The sequence below is a fragment of the Callospermophilus lateralis genome, chromosome 1 (assembly GCF_048772815.1).
Source record: "Callospermophilus lateralis isolate mCalLat2 chromosome 1, mCalLat2.hap1, whole genome shotgun sequence".
Taxonomy (NCBI): Eukaryota; Metazoa; Chordata; class Mammalia; order Rodentia; family Sciuridae; genus Callospermophilus; species Callospermophilus lateralis.
The window spans coordinates 43,665,895-43,688,473 of NC_135305.1; the positions used below are offsets into that span (position 1 = coordinate 43,665,895).

General features: G+C 36.8%; 1 protein-coding gene across 2 annotated transcripts in view; it reads right to left on the minus strand.

Annotated features, from left to right (window-relative positions):
* Cttnbp2 (cortactin binding protein 2) overlaps positions 1-22,579 on the minus strand; it is a 141,110-nt gene that overhangs the window by 55,695 nt on the left and 62,836 nt on the right. For both annotated transcript variants that reach the window (XM_076861726.2, XM_076861734.2), the window contains 5 exons: positions 16,832-18,461; positions 10,513-10,716; positions 9,073-9,172; positions 6,912-7,062; positions 4,329-4,583 (listed from right to left, as the gene is read on the minus strand). In XM_076861726.2, the coding sequence (XP_076717841.2) occupies positions 4,329-4,583; positions 6,912-7,062; positions 9,073-9,172; positions 10,513-10,716; positions 16,832-18,461 (2,340 nt within the window). The remainder of the gene's footprint in view (positions 1-4,328; positions 4,584-6,911; positions 7,063-9,072; positions 9,173-10,512; positions 10,717-16,831; positions 18,462-22,579) is intronic.

Sequence of the window (22,579 nt, forward strand, 5' to 3'; positions counted from 1 at the left end):
GGCAAGTTCATTCCCTAGTTATCTAGGGGATGCCCTGTAAACTGTGAGCTTCCTGTTTGAAAGGAGCTTCCTGGATGGACTCAGGAAATGCTTATTAGGGCTAGAGAGAAGATTCTGGAATTCCTTGAGATATATTCTGGGGATCAATAGGGAGGAAATACAGAATGAGAGGAGAAAAATGGTCTAAACTACATGGACACCAGAAAGTCCATGTCTTAGCAAGGCAGGGAGAATGACTCTCGGTAGCTAGTTTATGTCCCCTCTAGGGTTCCTCCAGATAATCAATGTGGCCCAAAGGAAGCAACAATGCAATTACTCTTCACTGAATATTCTAGAATAAGTGTTTTGTTTTTTTAAAACCCTTCCCTTTGTTTACATATAGCCTAGCATTTTCAAAAATAATTTGACTAAAAACAGGAAACAGTCATATAGAATAAGAAAGTTTTCTATTTATCCTGATTAACATCTAGATCCTGTGACTTGGTGCTTTGAAGATACCTTATCTTTCTTTTATTTAAACAAGTTACACAATTTTGTGTGACAAGGAAAAACTAGTAAATCCTATTATCTTGTTCTCTTTGAAGCAAAGACATAGAAATAAAGAATCCAAATGTGGGGGCTCCATGTAAATCCTGGCACATACTTACCTATCCAGGCCACCAGGAGAACTAGTGTGGCTGGAATGGGGTGAGAGAGTGTCAGATTCCTATAGAGCTAAAAGCTAATAATGCATGTCAGAATGCAATCCTAATACAATGTAGCAATGATTTTAGGATGGCAACAAAAGGGCTACCAGAGGACAGTGGGCCTGCCTAGAAATGACCTCTAGGATGCTGAAAATAAGTGTCTAGAAGACAGGTAAAAGTCAGATGTCAGGTATGCATTTGGGAGTAGCTATCACTGCTACAGTTAAAGCTGAAAATCTGGATAAACTTTAAAGAATAGGAGGAGGTAGCTGAGAATGGAGCTTAGGAGTGATGTCAGGGGAGAAGTGGAGAAAGGGGAATGTTCTGGAAACCCAGGGAGAAAAGAATTTGCATTAAATAGTCAACATATTAAATATACTCAGAGAGACGGAACAGAAAAATGAGTGATAAGAAACCACAGGTTTTTGCAATTGATAAGCTAGAAATATAATCTATTCCCATAATCAAAAACTCATGCCATCCCCTAAATTTAAAAAAAAAAAAAAACCCTGGGCATTTGAGTTTTATTCAGTGATGCTTAAATTCAGACAATCTCCTGAATTTGTTTCTGGTACAGGAACTGAACTTGCTGAAGATCTCATGGCAGAGCAGAGAGCTTCATGAAGAGTTACTTTTTCTATTCACACAAAGTGATTGAAACAAAGAAAGGTTTATCCTTGGTTCAGCTTTCTCTCCAATGTAGACACAGGCCAGCTTGAGAGAGGTGCTTGTATTGCTAAACACTGCATGGTGATTTGTATTAATTTGTTAACCATTAGAAAAGAGACCAACTACTAAAATGGAACAAGCACTTATTGGGGGATTGTCCATGAATTGACCTTAGGAAATGTTTCACCATTTCCCAAGACTTAGTTTCCTCATTTACAACATGAGGGGGTTGGACTGGATCAGTTATGGGCCTTTGAGCTCTGAAATTCATGTGGAAACAAAGTTGCTTCTTGGATAATGATGCTACTACTACCTGTGAAGGCTGGACATACTTAGGTTGCTGTAGAGAGAGAAAAAAAAAAATCCTGTTTTTTTATGCTTTATGGTAAGAACAGACTCTCTCTACCAACACATTAATTCGTAACTGTAATTTCTATTTTTCAGAAAACTAGCCTTAGTAACTTAGTTGTGAATAGTTAGTCCTAAAGAGTTATCCCAAGCAAAATATAAAAATTCTTTTAAGACAAATGATGGAAAAATATCTTTGTGAATACTTTTGACTGGGAAAGACGAATGCACAGTGAAAACAGTAGAGGAACCAAGCAATCTGGCTTTATTCCCAACCTCTATCTATTAAACCCTCTAGGATTGAAATATCCTAATTATAAGATAAACAGATTAGACTGGAAGATTAAATGTCCATTCCAGGACTATCAAAACTCAACCTATTATTTTAATAGCTTAGAAGTATGGGAATATTGTCAATCATGTGCCTTTAAAAATCTCTTTCCTTGTAAAACAATTCATCTAACACTTCTTAAAGTAATAATACAAAAGAGTCATATTCTGTGAGAGAAAGAGGTCATACTGTCCTTTTTACACAGTAGTAGCAGAGCATCCACTGCTTGCTAGGGTCCTGGGAATCAATGTAGATATCATCTTTGATCATCAAAACTCCAGGATTATAAAGAGCTCATAATGAAGGAACTGAGCAATACTCTCCACCAAAGAAGGGTAACTCCTTGGGAAAAATTCTCTGCCTAGCAAGAGGGGCTCAGTAGTCCAATATTTCAAGTCAGAGATGCTCGAGTTTTATTTTTACCTACAGGTTGGATGCATGCACAATCTACTCCTTTCAGTAACATCTTGCAGTACAGAGGTTTTCTTTTAGGGATGTCAGTAGGTTTCAATCTACTCTTTCCATGTAACGCTTCACCATCAAATGAGAGTCACAGTCCTAGATTAACTCTGCATTTTCAAATTTAAACTATTCATGTTTCCCATTTTTGCCTCCTGAACACTTTTATGTCAAATGCAGCTGCTGCATTCCATTTAAATCTAGGTATGTTTATCAAGTTCTCAGAATTCTCCTTTTGTTAAAGGATACAGTGTGTGTTGGGGGGACTACTGCCAAAAAGTAGTGAAACAAATCTTGCCTTTTTCTCACTTCTTAAAAACCAAAGTAAAATGAATGGCCTCTGCAGCAGATCCTAACAGGAAATTACCCAGCCAGGAGCTCCAAATACACATCTCTAGGTACTTCTATCTGGAATGAACAAAACACTTAGATTCAGCATATCTAAAGCCTCATTCTATTTTTCTGCTTAGGGTGCTGGCTTTTCTTTGCTCTTTCCTGTAACGTCACTGTCTTTCCATCCAGCTTCCTTCCATTCCCATATCTGTTCTGTGTTCCATCTCTGGACACTTCTTCTCTATAATGTCTCTCATTATTTTCCTGGTTCACATCATCTTCTACCATTTAGTCTCTCTCTCTGCTTCCAATTTGTCCAGAATTCCAACTTCTAAATGTTATTGCTAGATTCATGAATTTAAACTGTGAAACCAGTTTATCTTTCCCCTTTTTCTAAAACTTTTATTGACTTTACTTGCACTGGTAAATTGAGAACAAACTCCTTAACGTCATTGAAGGCCTCATGCCAACAATGAAACTCCCAGTCTGATTTTATTTCTTGCTACTCTTCCTTAGCTCAGTTGAAGCTGTTTTCTACCTCCTTATCTCCACGTCTCCATTTTTACTTCTCCCTCCACCTGAAATACTGTGCTTTCTCAATGGTGAGTGGTACATTTAACCCATTTGGCAAATCCCCCAATAATTTCCATCTCCTCCAGAATGAGCCATCCCTAAGTCTAACATTGCTACAACTATTCTTTGAAATATGTATGATCTTCTCTTTTTCACAACTGTTGTATTTTTATACTATTTCAATAGCATGCCTATTATCCTTGTGTTAATTTTGTGTTTCTTTTATTATATACTTGTCTTATAACCTGCACACTTGCCACTAGACTAGGAGCAGAAATAAGCACAGCAAACATTATTATGCACACTGACAAGCATTCAGGAGCTTTCTAATGACTTATTATTATTATTGCTTAAGTGATTTAGAAAAAGCATGATTTAAATAGAAAATGCATACTTTTTAAAAACATAATCAGTACTTTTTATACTCTGAGTAAAATCTAGAGCTCTCTCTTAGATATCAGTCAGACAGCACAGGTAGTGCAAAAATTTGACAACTGAGGAAACTGGGCAAGATCAAAAACCCTGAAGTATAGGTGGGAACCCTGACCCCACTTCTAACTAGTTGCACAGTCTTGGAAACAAACAACCCAATGGACTAAGATAATATCAATCTTTTTCTCCTATTGTAGATGACATAAAATGTTCAAAATTACTCTCACATTCTTATTAATAGCTTTTGAATACAATGATTTTTTAAATTTCATGAAAGTCTCTTGTACATTTAAATTTTATAAAAAGTCTTATACCCTTGGTGATATTTATCGGCTGGGTAGGCAAAAATTGTCAATTTGTACCAGTAGCTCACCATCCACTGCAGTGGCATCATTTGGGTCTTCAATTATTTGACTTAAATACACTCAATCGATAGCAGACAATATTGCCACTTATCGAATTATGACTGCAATGAGGCCAGCTGCTTCAGGACACACCTTAAAACCTTTTGAAGCAGCAATATGGGCAGCAGTCCAGCCTTCTCTGTCAGCGTGGTTAATGAGGTCTGCAGAAACAGCAGGCTTTGACGTGCCTTCAAGACAGTCTTCTCCCCCATCCAAGGCAAAGAAGCCTGGCTCAGGCACCTCCTCACTCAAACAGTCTCCAGGAGCTGGTGCTCTATGGTACATGAGAAGCTTGAGGCTATCCACATTACCAGCATCCACAGCTGCATGAACTGGTGTCCAACCATCCTGAAAATAAATGACCAGGGAGGGGGAAGGGGTCATAACAACATTAATGTTGAGAACAGTGTTATTTAAAGTCTATCTCTAAATGTTCTTGGGCATGGACCACTGAGCTGGGGAAAACAGGCATTCCAATCCTACCACCGATGAGCTATGTTCTTTGCTTGTGCCAGCTGCTGTAATTCCCACTGCTATGACTCATGTTTGCTGTTTTCTAACTGTTTCCACCTAATAGTTAACCATCTGGAGTGAGCAGGCAGTGTCCAGGTCTATAACTGAATATAATATATGATAACCCAGAAATCTCAATTTACTATTTTAAAAGAAAACAAACTTTAAAGAGAATTTTAAAAATATATTCAAGAATAATATTATTAGTAATATACTAAAAGAATGCTGTTATAATCCAGTTTTACTTAAAGGGCAGTGGCTTAACTCTAATCTTAAAAGTTTATGCAAACCATTCAAGAAGCAAATATTCTAAATATTAGGGGAAAAGGTAGACATACAGGAAAAACAAAGTCGAATAATTTCATCGGATGTGGATGGGCCTCTTCTGAGCGTTCCATGATTGCAGAAGGATACTGATGCATATGAACTTAAGAAATGTTCCAAAAATTACTGGGTCCATTTCTGAGAACTTGTGACTATGGAGCCCCTATAAGCTCATTCAGCTGGTTGGTAAAGCAGTCATGGTACTCTTTCCTAGAACACTTTCTCAGGTGGCATCCCCAGACCAGTAGCATCAATATCCCCTGAGAACTTTCTAAAAATATGGATCCTTAGTCTTTACCCTAGGATCAGAAATTCTGGGGAAAGTTGGGCCACCAACCTGTTCTAAGATTATTAGGATGTACTGAAGTTGGACATGCACTATCTAGGGAAAAATCTTGAATCCATCTAGAGTATCTCATTTCTATATCGAAATTGGTCTGCCAACTACAAAGCACCCATTTTCACTGTTTTTTAAACTTCTTAATTTAAAAAAAAAAACACAATTTTTATTTTGGCTTATTTTACTACCTTTATATTCTCCTTGACCTGATTTTGTCATGTAATATTTCATATTACTGTATTAAAGGTATTTCAGGGAGCTACAACTTTAAAAAATAGGGTAGAAGATAGAAAAACAGACAATAAATGGAAGCTATCTCAATTTAGGCTGTCAAATGGTCACTTATTGAAGCTGACCCTGGATGATGGGCCTTTCCTCTTTTTCTGGATCTCACACCAATAAAGCCCACTTGGCTAAGACAAGACCACAGCTGGGCAGTATCTAGAATACTGAACCCTTAGTCACCAGCCAGGTAAAGCAATTTCATGGCTCCTCCTTCACAGGATTGTGGGCACCAACACCTTAGTAGCAGTTTGACTTAGGCCCTAGAGTATAAGTGTTCTTGACCTTCCCTGATTTACATTACAAAGACAACATAGCCTTTTCTGAAAAACACTTTTCAGTGTTCCATTCTCCTCTGTTACTTTCTTATTAAAAAGCAAAAGACACAATTATTCCCTGAAGATCTCCTGACAATTATACTGTTCATTGCCTTAGCTCTAAAGATTTTGTCCAGCTCCTCAATAACTACCTTTAGAGCTTTGCTTCTGTGTCCTCTTGCACAGAACATCACTTCAATTTTTATGTTACACTATTTATTTTTCATTCAATCTACTTATATAAAATTCATTTACTTTTCATCTATAAGTTAGAATTTTAATAATGAATAAATATATTGTGTAAACACTATAGACTTCTTAAGTAAAACACATAAATAATAAAGAATTGGAAAAATAACTATTTTCTTAGATTAATAATATAAATACAAAGTAGAGGGTTTAAAAACAACTTTTAAAAAGCTTTAGCAATGAGGTTCAGTGAAAAATGTTTATATCTGTATTATTATAACTCTGCTGATATCATTAATTTTTGGTTCTTGTTGGTGAAATTACATAAGAAAACCCAAATCTAAGATTATTATTTGTTGAATGAATAGAAACTTACACCTCCATTGTCTCGCCTGATTCTGAAAGGAAAACACAAATATTTGTTTTCCTGTTTTAAAGATAAATCATCTGAGGCTCAGGGGTTGAAGGACTGGTTAGGCTAATGGACAAGGCTTTGTATTTGGAAAGTGTCTGACTTCTATTTGATTCTCTTCTCTGCTAATTAAAAATGTTCTGTATATTTGTGATTTTTCAAAAATATTTTTGATCCATGTTTGGTTGAATCCATAGATATGAAATCCCAAGATAAGGATAGTCACCTGTATTTTGCTTTGCTAGATGTAGAGTTTGAAGAAACAGTACATACATGAGGGGAAGAAAACTGATACTTACTTGGGTTTTTACACTTCGGTCAGTGCCAGCTTCCAACAAGAGTTTAACACATTCTTTATTTCCATTTTTACAAGCCAGGTATAGAGGTGTCTGTCCTCCAGCAGCAGCATGATTAATGTGAGCATCATATGCAATTAATAATTCTACACACCTAAACACAAAGTAAGGATTAATTACATAAAAATTGAGCTTGACCCCTAAAGCATCACCTACCAAGATACTAAATATACACACACAATAATACTGAAAAGCAATTCTGCATCTTCATACACATCTATTATTTCTATGTATTGGTTATTGTGGGTCTTCTAGATATTTTCCTCACAAATCTAGAAAATATATTTTATTTGTTTTTATTTTCTTTTTTCTAGAGTGTCAGAAAATGGTGAACTAATACCTTTAGTCACAACTAAATTACTCACACAAAAATTTAAAATAGTATATTTGATCAAGTCCTAAAATATGGTTTGTGTCACTTCTCTTCAATCAACTTCTGAAAGTGGAATCCTTGGAACAGGTTTAGCTTGTTAGAATGAATGGTTTAAATATACTCTTTGTGTGTACATATATAAATACATAAATAACATATATGTATTTATATAATAAAAATACAATTTGTGGTGCAAAATAGTTTTAACCTTGCAAAAAGTTAGGCTGAGTCATTCTGAAAATTTTCACTTGAGAAAACATTTGCAAGTCTCATAGACAGTAGGGCACCATGTGCCTTCTCTATAAAAAGTAACAGGGAGGCTGAGAAAAGGGCTGCCTTAGACAGAAATGACAGCAGAGAAGTTATCCTGCCTCCAAGCAGATACTCACTGCCCTGAGAATCAAGAAGGAAACCAAGAAGTAAAGTCAAGACTTGGTGACACTTCTAAATCATAATCCAATGAAAAAGTAATTCACTTCATATTTTGTTAACACGGATGCATGATTTGTTGTTTTGGTTTTCCTTTGCATCATCTGGTTTACATATATTTTCAAAACAAGTCACTGTTATTGATATATGTGTGTATCACACACATTTATTAACTGATTCCTGGATTTCTATAGTGTTCTTCCCTTTTACAAAGGGAACCTCCCGTGCTGTGACTATTATGCCCTGCAAGCAAGTGGCCCCACAGATTGTCTGGTGACAAGGCAGAAGCATAGCTCAGGAGAAATTCCTTTTGCAGGATGGGGGTACATTCAAACAATAACAACAAAATCAATGTATCAATGTTTTATGATTGTTAATAATAAACTCAGGGTGATGAGATATGTTAGATATGCAGAAAAAATACAACGCTATACCTCAAACTGATACATTTTGAATATTAGGATATTTAAATTATGCTTAATAATATTTATGTGAACCTTAAAACTCGTATTTTAAGAATTCTGTAACTTGTTAAAGAACATTTCTATCAGGAAAGTTGGATTAAAAAAGTACAAGTAGCTTGCATTTTCTACAACCTGCCATTTCAGCTCAGGAAGAGAAAACAACTTAGCTTATTCAATTATTAAAATATGACCTTTTAAGAAGTACCTATTCATATTTTGTACCTATCTGACTTAGTAAGCTCCTGAGGAAATCACTGCTCAAGATATGTGCATTTTTAATTAAGAGGCTTTCAGTTTATACTTGAACTATTTTTGCTACATGAGATTTCTGCTTCAATTTTTTTTTCCTTAACACGGCAAAACAAGATGAACACTTTGTATTTAATACCAAATAAATTGTCAGTAGTAACAATTATTACAAATAATATAATTCTATGTTTTTTTTCTTTTTTTAATGCCATCATAAGTACAAAAATTGTGTTTTGTCTGGTTGTTTTTACTTTTCTTTTTTTCTAGACTGTCAGGAAATGGTGAACTAATACCTTCTCCATAGCCCCTTGTCTCACTGCAGGTTGATGTGCCATGGATGCTCTTCAACACGCAACCTGGACACAGCATAATTTTCTTTGTCACTTCCCTCATTTGCAACTACTTAACTATTATCAAGAAGAAAAAATTTAGGATCCTACTTTGCATTCAAATATGTTTAGTGAATCTATTTGCCAATGGATTTCAAGCACTAGTTTACACGTTTAGCTGGACCTAAAATAGGTGAGCAAAATACAAAGAGAAGTGATTTTCATAGAAAAGAAAAAAAAGAATCAAGAGCATCACTTACTCAAAATGTCCCTGAGCAGCTGCAGCACACAAGGGTGTGAAGCCATTTTTATCAGCAGCATCGACTTGGGCTTCTGCATTCAGCAGCAATCTCACACAGTCTATGGATTTTAATAGGAAGTCATTTAAATTCCTCATTTAGAGTCATGATGAGACAGATTCAATGCAAGCTGCAAACAGATTCTAAACTCAAAAGACCTCTCTCACACAGTTCATCTGACAATTCTACCCTGACAGATATGAGACTCCACAGACCTCCTTTCCCAAAAATGATGATGCCCCAAAACTCACCAATGAAGACATGATCTTTCATTGCTTTATGAAGAGCTGCTGATGAGTAAAAGGAATATCATGTGCCAGAAAAAGCTTTACCAGATTTTTCCACCATCCTATCCCAGAAATAATATTTTTGAAGAGAGAACCAAATGTATTTACCAAATTGAAATATCATACTTTGCATTTAAATAGCCAAAATTTTTACTTTATGATGTTCATTTAATCAAAATGTTTCTGTATGGTAGCCATCCTACAACTTACCTACATGAATGATGATATAAGAGTTCAAGAGAACTTCATCTAACTTAAAAACGAGTATCTCCTGGAAGACCTGTTATGTTCCTTATGTTATGATATAGGTTTAATTTCTTTAAAGACAATTCCTACAGTGCTTTTGAAGCAAAGAATAATTTCAAAATACTTTGAAACTACTGAACTATTAGCTCACCAGAATCTTTCATTTATCTGAATTAATTGACAATCATATGGCTCACATATGCAACGCTTTTAACTTTTGCACTTGCAGTCAAATTATTTCTTTTTCAGAACTACCATATGTTTTAGTATATTTAACTACAGGATTTGCATTTTAAAGAACATGAATAATTCCCAGTCTTCATGGATATGTCATTTGTAATTATATAACTTCTCAGTTCTCTGAAAAAAAAGTCCAAATAACTATAAACTACTGTTACTACTAAACAATTTCAGACCCATCATTCTTCTTAACTACTAGAATTTTCCATCACTGTGGCATTCTCTAAAGCCCTGATGGTCTGACTTTCTTCCACATCAGGTATTTCTGACAGACAAATTAGGGCCATTTATTTCTGACCAAAGTGACTGCAGATGGATGACTTTATTCTAAAATGTGCTTTTAAATGAATAGACCTCAAGTTTCTACATGTGCATTTCAGTGTATATAAAACAAAGATTACTTTTAATTAGCTGCTGCAGTTAAAACTTTACATTAAGGAACTTACAATTTGTATTCTTTAATGTTTATAAAACATTAAAGCTCATGTAAAAAAAATCTATTACTACCTGTAAGAGAAAATTGAAGCCAAAATGAACATTTGTCTCATAACAGTGGTTCCCAGTGATATTGGCATTCCATCCTTTTGCAAGCGTGAGTTGTGGTATGAAAATCTCTCATCATTTTTACCTGTATGTCCATTCTTAGCAGCAGAATACAAGGCAGAATGGCCATCTTCACAGGAGTAATTAATGTCCAGTCCTTCTTCATTAAGCAGCATTGATAATAAAGTGACATTTCCCTGGGCAGCAGCTTGCTGAAGAAGGGTGGGCCTGCCAGCCAGGGGGGCAGGACCACCACTCATTAGCAAAGGGGTTAGGGAGGGTGACCAGCCTGCAGGTTAAAGTGACCGTCGTTAGAGAGTAGGAGCAAGGACAGGATACAGATACTATCATTCCTTTCTGAATCACACACACAAACATAGCAACATGTATTCCTAGAGGGTTATGTGGTTTCTAACATTATCAATCTGTTAATATTTTCTTAGCATGAATCTAATCTGTACTGTTATTTCAGCTCTTATATCTGCTGCTAATTAAATTAACATATGTGGTGATGAATTGTTTTTAGTCATCAGTCTTACACAGTTAAGTGTTAAAGTCATGACTGGTTTTAGGAAACTAAGATGGCTGTCACATTTCAAAGTTTAAATTCCTCTTCTGCATTTCAGAAGAATTTTAATTTTAAAATGATGTAAAGAATTCCTCAATTTCAACATCAGTCTGAAAAACTAAAACGGATACTTTTAGGCTTAAGGTAGAAATGATGGCAAGAAACAGATTTTCCTTTTTTAACCATGTTTCCAATTTATACTTACTCTTATAAATTTTATTCAAACCAATAATATGGGCCTAACACTGTCAAAGAGTCTGTTTTTAGTCTTGAATACACTTAGTTGGGAATTAAAGTAACAGATGCTAACTGTTATTCACTATTAAGAGCTAACGGAAATATATAGGTATGAGTGAATCTAGAATACACCAGCACAAATATTCAATAACAGTTCTGAAGACTGTATCATCTGGCCATCTTTACAACAGGTTTAACAAACTTTTAAACCAACAAAACAGGACAAAAGTCATGAGTTATCATGGTTAGATATTTCTAATCAGTATTTAGCAGCTTTAGAAGAGAATCTGTTAAGTGTATAAACTCGGCTACATATAGTATGGAAAAGTTTCTGAATTCTTCCTTGATCAAAAGGCTGTAAAAACAGTAAAAATGTTTATTTAATGTGGTAATTATGTATTTGTGTCTTTTAGACTTAAATACAATGAATTTTCAAAATAAGTCATTCTGGTTTTCTCTTTATAGAACCCCAGTACCTCTCTAAGTAATGTTGTGGACATGGGCACATATCCATTGCTCGAGGTGGACTTTCCACATATGCAGAATTATATTCCACTTGGAAACATACATAGACGAATATTTTCTACCCTTGTGCATTAATATTAGGATAACATTCTAGGTACATGCTTTACATTAATTTGTGTGTAATACTCAATTATTATGATTAAAACCTAAATTATGGGCCTTTTATTATTTTAATAAATATTAAGAGAGTACATATCAAGGAAAGTTCTCAGTTTTTAAAAAAAGCCTTATAAAACAAAGCCATTCATACCAATATTACACTGCTTATTAAAAGCTGGATATATATCTTTATAATCAATTATTTGGGCCCATAAAAACTTTATTATTTTACCCTATTATGACTGTAGTGTCAGACAAAATTAAACTGCTCATACAATTAAATATTTATATAAACTTAATGCTATTTTCCTATTGACATTCATTAGGTCTTCTTACAAAAGTAGTATGTTTACTTCATACTTACAAGAAGGCTCTTCTCTGGTACATTTTACCTTTTGTATTTTCTTTAAAACAAACAAACAAAAAAAACAGGCCCACAAAAATTAAATCAGTACTTATTAGAAATGGATGATAAACAGAGAAATTATAAACACCAAGGAATGAAACCTTGTAAAGCAAATACAGGCAACAGCAAGGCATCGCACCACTGTCTTCTGCAGAAAGGAGGGAACATGGCTCACACTTTCAGCATCAATCTGCTTCTCCAAAACATACACTCTCACACACTCTCACGATGACTCACAGACTCACATACATTCATATGCACACATATTCTCACTCTCTCTAGATCTCACCCATGGGGTCATGGTATGAATACCAACATGCGTATATTGAACAGTTTGCTATTATTTTTGCTTTCATTTTTCTTTTTTTTCCCCCACCACAATTCTAGGCTTTGGGAGGAGACAATATATTTTTCAACTATCTTATATATACATAGAAATAATCGATTATGGACACACTTTCCTGGGAAATCCTATTTTAATGTTAACTGAAAGAGAAAATATGTTATTGAGAAATTTTCTCATTCTTTAGACCACTCAAGAGTCTTCAAGTTCTTATTCTATCCTATGAAACTCTGGAAGACAAATCAGTATCTTTGTTTTCTTAGAGAGCTGCAAGATATTTTAAAAATCTGTACAAAAAAAAGCCTTATAAATACCATGTATTCTTAAACTTTAAATGTTAGATGCTCACTATCCTCTCCAATTTTCTCTAGCACAGACTTATTTTTATAAATCCTGCTATAAATATGGGAAAAATAAATTAAAACCACCACAAGACTATATTGCCTAAAATTCCAAACAAGGATAAAAATGGTAATACTTGGTTAACTGGTTTAGTAGTGACAGAGCTACTCTAATGATGTTAGAAAGAGGCATTCAGCTTGACAGTGTCCCAGATGTTAGTGAGGGTAAGCACTGGGCACAATACATCATGGAGGGAACAGAGAACATGCAATGGCAGAGGAAAGAGATGTTGAGAACAGCTTCCGGCATCAGCTTCAGAGGGTGGAGAAGGTTAATGTCACAGCCTAGACATTTCTTGTATTCTGGTTTAGCTTTCAAGCCAATCGTACATGAGAATAATTTTTAAGATACATGTTTAACTAAAGAAAAAAATCTAAACCAAATTCAACAAAATGTGCCAAATAAACAGTAATAACAAAAAGAAAACAGAAAAGAAAATTCCAAGGGTATGGGAACTCAGCTGCCCCCAGTGCCTTCCAGTTTAGGCTTCTGTTCATCTAACTCAAATGTGTTCATTTGACAAGTTCAGAAGGAACAAGACATTCTAATTCATTTAGAATTTAAAACGCTATTTTAAAATTTAACATTTGGCCATAAAAGTTGCCAACAGAATTTGGGTATTTTACAATGCAATCCATTAAAATGGTAATTTGTGTCATTCCAGTCAGTCCTCCTCTGGGCTTTAACTTAGTTTTAACTGTCACAGGCAGAAGCTGACAGGACACCCAGGATTTGAGTGTTTGAAAGATCATAGGATATAGCATTTCTCCAAGGAGGGAGAGGCAGTGAACTGTTGTTTTAAAATTCATCAGGCAAGTTTAAGACATCCTTTGGTACTATAATTTTTTGACTTAGTGGCTTTCAATTTTAGATGACAAAGCTAATATTTCAGAGAGAATTTGCTCTGTCCAGTGATACCCAGAAAGGGGTAGAAATGGACTAATTCTGCCTTCTTATACTCAATAAAGTACATGTTTGGTCATGGAAATGGGAACAGACACCTGGCAGGTATTTGGCAGTGGTCCTCTGTCCCTATTCCCTGCTCCTCACAACTACAATGGCATTAGTGGATGTTTAGAAGGTTAATACCCTCCAACGGGCTTATGGCCTGGAGAGGCACAAGCTCGCCCAGGCACAGCCAGGTTAAGAAGCAGGATGCAGAGAGTTTGGGTGCTTCTAAGTTGCAATGGTTGTGGTGGCAAGAAATGGGGCAACTGGTCTAGGGGTGTAGCTCAGTGATAGAGAACTCGCCTTGCATGCATAAGGTCCTGGGTTTGATCCCCAGCACCACAGGGATGGTTGTGGGGGAATCTAAATGGAATGCAGAGTTGAAATCCTATAAATCATTTGGAAAGTTCAGGCTGACCTACATCCACAGTGTACACAGTTAAACACCCCCATTATCTAAGTGCAATAACGTTGTTTTCAACCCCAAACAGGAGGTGCTCAGTGTAGACTTGGCTGAAAGACTAAAGACCTCCAATGCCTTTCCTCTCCCTAAGAAGCCACATCTGGTGACTGAATGGTGCAGAAACCTGTTATTCCACCAAAGGTAATCCTGCAAAGTTCTGAGAATACTTGGCCAAATTGCAAAGAAAACAGAAAACAAGGAACCTGTTTCACATATCCTCAATGGTATTTCATTGGAACCACTATTTATATTCTCTTTGGCTTTGTGAACACAAGCAAAGAACATTTTTCAGAGTGATTCTGGTTACTCTATCCCAAATTCCACAAATATACAACAAATTAATAAGAGTTCTCCATCTTTGAAAACTTAAAATCCTGCTGACAAAATGCTCCTCAGTCATAAATGTTGGTTTTAAAGCTTCTCTACTGGAAACAAAGGGCCTCAGTGTTAGGCCCAAGAGCATAGGCAACAACTGGCAGAGCCTCACAGTATCAAAGAATAGACAGGAGGATCACAAGTTCAAGGCCAACCTTAGCCACTTAGTGAGGCCCTAAACAACTTCTCAAGACTGTCTCAAAATGAAAAAACAAAGTAATGGGGATGCAACTCAGTGACAATGTCCCTGGGTTAAATTCCCAGTACCAGAACAAAACAAAACAAAACACTGGAGAAATTCATGTATCTGGAATGTGTTCACAATCTGTGCAGTTATGATAAAGATCTGCCACTGCTCCAAATGTTTCTGGAATTTGAATTTTACAACAACCTAAAGATCTTACAGCACATTCTCTGGTAGAAATTCTTCTGAATGGTAGAAAAATCCTTGTTCTGAGATTAGATTTAATTTGTGACAAGTAGCCAACATTATTCCAGTCCATGAGGAAAAACATTATTTTGGATGAAAAATATGGAATGTTGAATGTCTATAAAGACATCACAAAACAATACTAACGTCTATTCTAAAACAAATTCCCTCAAATGCTGGAAATACCACCACCACCATGGCAGTAAGATCACCTCTGTTCACTGACCACTTGTGCTTTTCCAGGCTCAATGTCATGCTCTGTGACATTCCTGATCTTCCTAACAACCACTCTCCCCATGAGTAGTATAAGTTTCACATTAAGGAAGAGAAAATGTGCTCAGTGTGGAAAAAAATCACCCCAAATGCAGTTTAAATGGCAGAGCCAACACAGATCTGAGTAACTTAAAATGCTGTTTCCAATTTTCAATTGTACTCCTTGAAATATGGATGTAGCCTGTCAAAGACTTTAATTTCAAGGAGACTTATTTATAACTTGATAAATAAGTTCTGGTGTATTGACCTCATTACCTGATAATCAACAAGTATAGTGTGCCTGTTTTTCAAATTTCCACTCTTAAGTTTTAAATGAGATACTTTCCAAACTCTCCTTTAATTTTTAAAGGAAAAGTGGCAACTACTAAGATGACTGGTAGGAGACTTCTCTGAAATGTCAACGAAACTTGGACATGGTAAAATTGTTGTAGAACCACACACATTTGCCCAACAAAGAACTAATGCAGGCTGGAGCTTAAGGAAGTGGTAGAGCTCTTGCTTAGCATGTGAAAGACCCTGGTTCCATCCCCAGCACTGCAAAAACAAAAACAAAAATAAACAAAACTAATCTGGTCATGCCCAATGCTTCAGCTAGCAACCTACAACATAAGGGAAATAATCTAGTTCTTCTTTGTTCATCATTCCCAGAGTCAGTGACTTCACAAACCCCAGCTGTAATGGAAACCTTCTCTAACATGCCCACGTGCTGTTATCCATCTGTGCTCTAGTGTTGGAAGATGATAGCTTCAAACAGGGTAAATGGCTTCTGAAATAACCTAAACTTAGAACAGAGATTTTAAAAACATTCACACTCCATTTTCGAGGACAAGGAAAAAAAAAAAAAACTTAATACCAAACTGATATTAAAACTCAGAATGTACCAATTACAGAACAAACCTAATCAATTTGATAATCCGAGTAGTGTTAGTAATGACTTAAAAGGATTTTTTAATGTCATCCCAGAAGGGACAGAATTGAACACGAACTGTCTGATGATCCATTAATACTGAGATCCTGTGAGATAAATATTTAATAAGAAGGGATATGCTTTCCTCCCATGGAAATGTTTTAGTCTCTCTAAATTAATGGCCTTCTTGTGCTTCAAACCACTATTTTCAGGTTATTTTAAAAGAAGAAAGCACTGTGCATAACGAAACCGCAATTCATAGAGCAAGATGAATCACCATACCCTGGAGCCTTCAAAGAAAATTACAAAAAAGAAAGAAGAAAAAAAAAATTAAATTAAAAAAGTTCTAAGGCAATATGAAGGATATGAAGGCAAGAGAGAAGACAGGCCATGTTCTTAAAAGAGGTTGGAATATTCAATCCCTTTACCTGATGCTGTTACCAGGAGGCTGTCTGAGGATGAAGCACTAACAGGGTTTATGGAAGAGCAAGAGGCAGTGGTGGTGGGAATGACAAGGGAGCTGTCGGAACATGCAGGTTGGTTCTGTCCGGGGGTTTCAGCAGGCCAGGCACCCACCTGAGACGTGGCCAGGGCTGAGACGGCACAGCCTGCGGGTGCCACAGTTAAATCTATGGATGGTTTTGGTGGCAGCTGAGGGGAGGATGATTTAGGGAGGTTCTCCTCATTTATTACCCTGCTCCCTTGGGGCAAACTGGAGGGAGATGAAGCCACAATTTTGTTATCAACTTTGGCTCCTGCATTCGAGGCCCTGCTGCTATCCATAATAACCTTGAGTTGGGGGTGTGGTGGAGAAGGAGTTTGGGAAAGCCCTGGCTTTTTTGGAGGGATAGGAGGAGGATTTCCTCTGTCAACTCGTGCTACACCAGGAGTCTTTAAACCTGTCCGACCCACAGCAGAGTAGGTGCCACCGTCCCCCGTGGGGGACATTCCAGGTCTGGGGGGAGGACCCGCTTGAGGGCTTGTAAATCTTGACAGTGCTTGGGTCACGGTATTCCGAGCTAGTTGTTTGGCCACTAGGTTGTCACGACTTGTAGGAGAGACATCTCTTGATGGAGGACTTTGGGTAGTATTTCCATTTTGATCTGGGTCATTAGCATTACCCTGAAATCTAAATCTAGCTGCTTGGATTCTTGGGTTTAGACCTGGATGCAAAGATGCATTGGCACATGGTGAATGTAAACTGTGCATAGGTGGAGTCTGCGAGGAATTCTGAGGAGCTGTGCCTGGTGTCTGAGCAGTGAGAGGGGCAGCACTACTGGGAACTGAGGGTGTGCTACTTGTTAGATCAGGTGTTGAGCTAGTGCTCGGTCCATTCTCCTCAATTCTGCTTGCACTTGGAGGTGGAAGAGTGGGCAGAGAGGAGCCCATCAAGTCACCATGGGAAGCCTGCCTGTCAATACCTGGTCTGACCAATGTGGCATTGGTACACACATTCCCTTTTGCATTTGCAGAAGCTGTGGAGGGCTTTGCAGGTACAGTCAAAGGCAACTTCTTCACGTGGTCAGTGCTTTCTGTCACTAGGTCTGTCTGGCAAGCAACAGACCTTGTCACAGGTCCCTCTGTTCCCACAGATATGGAAACCAAACGCCTATCTTTTGTCTTTCGTGGGAGAGAGAGGCTTGGTTTGCTGTCACTTCCCCTTTTCAGTTGCTCAATCATCTTCTTCATCTTGTCTATCTCCTCTTTGAGGTCAGTGGTGTGTGCTTCTTCTCGGCTCAGCTTGGCACGCAGCTGTTCCCGTTCTGTATCAAACTCAGAGAGTTGTTTTTCCATCTGAGCTTCCATTTCTGTGCTTCTCCGTTTCTCAGTGGAGAGTTCCTCTTCTAATTCGTTCATTTTCTTCTTCTCCTCCTCCAGTTTAGCCATGACTTCTTCCAGCTTCTGTGCCTCCTCTATGACTTTGCCTGAGAGCTGCTTGCACTCCTTCAGGAGCATCAGGACCACGTGCTTGTTCTTACCCCGCTCCTCCTCAAGGCGGGCAGTCAGCTTCTTGTGCTCCTGCTCCAGGGCTTGCAGCTGAAGCTTTTCCATTTCGAGCTGGAAGATATTCATAGGGAAACTCAGATTAATAAATGGGATAGACTTTTTATCACAGAAGAACATCTTAGGAGATACTAATTGATTTTCTAACTATTCGATGGTTTGTGTTAGTAAAAATGTCACAGTTTCAAAATGTGCTGTCCTAAAAAGACAACACTTTCAAAGATCCATTAAAATGAGAAAACAGCTGTAACAACTAGGGTTACAATAGAATTGTTTTAACCTGTTAAAGTCAATTATAGAAAAATAAGAATAATCAGATGCTTTGAATTGCAGAATTCAGAAAGTTTTGTTTTTTAAAAACAGAGCTCTGTGAAGGAACTGATGATATTTAAAAAAAATTAAACAAGGGTCAATGCTTTAAAATGACTACCAAATCTTTGAGGCTGAACCGATTGTGAAAAAGGCTGAAAACAGAGAACTTCAGTTAAATTTTAAGCTCCTATATTTATTAATTGTATTACTTAGTTAAGTAATTTAATATGAGATTCTTATGATAGGTTATTGCAGAAATCCTATAAAATCATATATTGAGTTTTCGAAAACAATAGAGAGCTAAAGAATCATTTGATCAGCACTACAATCAATGTGAGTAAACCTAAAGTCTGGCCCTGTGTCTTACTTACTCCTGCTCTCTATATAGCTACCTCTGAGGCCTCCCTAGTGATTCTTGAACAAGGTTCTGCCTCAGGGTCTTTGACCTTGTTGTCCTCTCTGCTAAGAATCCCACCATGCATCTGCCTGAGGCAGTCCCACACTAAGGGTGTGTACTATACACAGGAGCAGTAGGATGTGGGGCAGAACTCCAGCCCTTCCCTACTCATCAGGCTGCCCACACATGGGGCTCTATCTGCCTTTTCATTCACAAAAAGGCGCTAACCATTCATCAAGCCACAGACCCTTAGGCTTTCTGCTTCCAGCAAAGAAACATCTTAGTTCTAATTGATGAAGTTAGGGAGCTTTTAAACACCTTTCCCTCTCCAGATGAGGTTTTCTAGTACTAACAAAAGCAACTAATAGCACAAAAGCCTGGCTCCTTTCTTTCCTTCAGGCCTTTGCTCAACTTTCAACTTTACAGTGAGGCCTCTTCTCCTCCCTCTTGTGAAAAGAGCAGTCCCTGTCCCACAATGTACCTATCACCCCTATTCATTACCTACCTGGACTCATAGAATGTGACTTTGGGGGAACAGGGATTGTGACTTCTTTGGTATGTACCCAAGACCTAGAACAGGGGCTGGCATTCAGCAGTGCTTAAATTGTTGAACAGATGAAAGAACATGGTTCCACAGAATTAACAAATGTCCAAACACTATCAAATGTTATAGGCATGTGGACAGTCTTACAGCTATGTTCTAACACAGTCTTATGGGGTTCTCACATCTATCAAGAGGTTACAAACCACAAAGGACACATCTCCAGCCAGATGTAGTAATTATATTGACCCACATGCTTCAGCTGCCCAGCTAAAACACTTTCCACTGGTGGTCCACAAAAGGCTTTATGGTTCATAAATGTTAAAGTAGATCTACCTGGTTAAAGAGAGGGAAGAAATTTTTTTCCTCTAGACATGCAGGGGGACCCCATTTTATTTTTTATTGTACTCCGCTGCACAGATAGGTTTTATGTTTGTTTAGCTGGTTTTTTTTTTTTTTTTTTTTTTTTTAACAAATTGAAGGTGTGTGGCAATTCAGCACTGAACTAGGCTATTGGCACCATTCTTCCAAAAGTTCAGAATACTGTTAGCATTTATTTGCAGTGAAATGTTTTTATATTTCATACATTTTTTTCAGTTACAATGCTATCACACACTTCTGATTGTGTAAATGTGATTTCTATAGATATAGAAGTTGTACAACTGACTTTATTTCAATCCTCACTTTATTGCAGGGGTCTGGCAGAATCTGTAACGTGTTCTCTAAAGAGTTAGTATTTACTGAAGTTAGATTATAAACATCGATAACAGAGGAAGGGGACACTGCCATGATCCATAGTTTCTGAGCATGTACCTTTGCTATGAAAATCCTCTACTCTATTCCCCTTGGTCAGTCGTGGGATCAAAAGGAGAAAATGTCTCACTGAGAAACTAGGGGTGAGAGATACTACTTATATGTGCTGTGGTGCTTCCTGCTTTGAAGCAGTTACTGAATGGCATTGACAAATAGATATCATACAGATTATTAGAAATAGAGATAATTTCTCAGGAATGATGACACATTCAGTTTATTCTACTGCATAAAATTCTGGGGTGACTTTATAAGTAGATAAGGTAGAACCTGGGAATCAGTTAGTGCAGTCACATAACATATTTATATGCATATTTTATTCATATAGGTACATCAAAATTTGATGATTAAAGAATAATAACAACAATAATTTATGTTAATCTCAACCAAAAAGTCTTATGGCAATGTCAGAAAAAGCACAAACCAGGTCAATTTTATGCTTATTTTTGAAATATAAAATTTGTCTCTGAAGGTGAAAAATATATATATATATATATATATATATATATATATATATGTTGTTGAATCTTAAGAGCTATGCTTATTTAACAAAACAACTTACTAGAGGCCAAGTTAGTGATTTCCCTAATGCCATCCAGCTAGTTAATGTTAGAACCAGAGTGATCCCTCACCACTCTACTTGCTTCAAGTGTTTCTCACTATATCACATACTTTGCCAATGGTATTTCTTCACTATGGATCATCATACTTCATTTTTTTTTCTGAAGTCCTGGATATTGAACCCAGGGACTCATACAAGCTAGGCAAGCTCTCTATTACTGAGCTATATCCCCAGGCCCTGATCTCATTTGTAAATTTTTATTTTGAGACAGGGTCTTGCTAAGTTTCTGAGGCTGATCTCGAAACTTGTGATCCTCCGCCTTGACCACCTGAGTTGCTAGAATTATAGGCATGTGCCACTGTGCCTGGTATCTTATATTTTAGAATCAAATTGAAGACAGAGTTCAAATTGGAAAGTAATTCTACTTATCTGTTATATATAGAAAACTATAAAAGCAACCATAATTCTTTTGGCCATCAGTCATTCTACCTGTTTAGTTTCCTCTACCATTTACTCTGGGGGACATTTCAAACCTTTGCCACTTTCCCCAAAACTTTATCCAATGAGCACTTAAAGGACTCTCAGTGTTCCTTCACAGAATCCTTTATCAAGGCAATTCAAATTCACTCCCTCTTTGCATCCTGTGCCCTTCCTTAAATAAGCTCACTTTTTTTCTTTTCTTTTTTCTTTTTCTTTTTCTTTCTTTTTTTTTTTTTAATAGCCAAACTAATCTCTATGCTCTTCCCTTCAATCTTAGGGACAACAGTTTCTATCTGTTCAACCTTAGACTTTCCTTTAACAATAAACTTCATTTTTTCTTGCCACATCTAGGATCTGCTCCAGCAGTAATCACATTGCATTATATAAATATTAAATATCTGCTCTCTATAAGCTCCTTCAGTATAGAACTATACTCCCATGCTTTAAAAATTATTATTATAATAAAATATTTCTTGACTATTCTGGCAATAAACAGATTTTGTGTTGAAGAGACTAAGAGATGTAAAATCAAGTTTTGATCCCAAACTTCTTAGTTGTGTGACCTTAATAAATTACCACTCTAAAGATTGGTTCTGTATAGCTCCCTTGTTTACACAATAGAGCATAATAGTAATACTTCTAGTAGTAAATGAGAGCATGCATGTACCAAAGAAAACTGCAGGAGGTTATTGTTTGGGGCTTAGCTCCTATACTAAAATGGAATCACTTACACTAGAGCTCCACATCACTAACCTGAAACTCTTTATCTAACTTTCCAAGAAATAGTTTTGGAGAGATAACAGTCAAATTTCTCCAATAGGCCAGTATCAACTGGCATGAAGTTCACATTGCTTTAATTCCTACACAAAAGAAGCAACCTTATATTACCTAACCAGGTATTTTCCTGTTGTTCTGTCCCCTTGTCCACCTCCTTACAAGGAGAGTAATTCTGAAATAACCAATCTAGTTTTTGACCTTTTGTTTCTTCTTTCTTTGGACTTTCTCTGTTTATAAAACTGCACTCTCCTGTTCAGGAATATAATTCAACAATTACAACATGTATCAGAGAA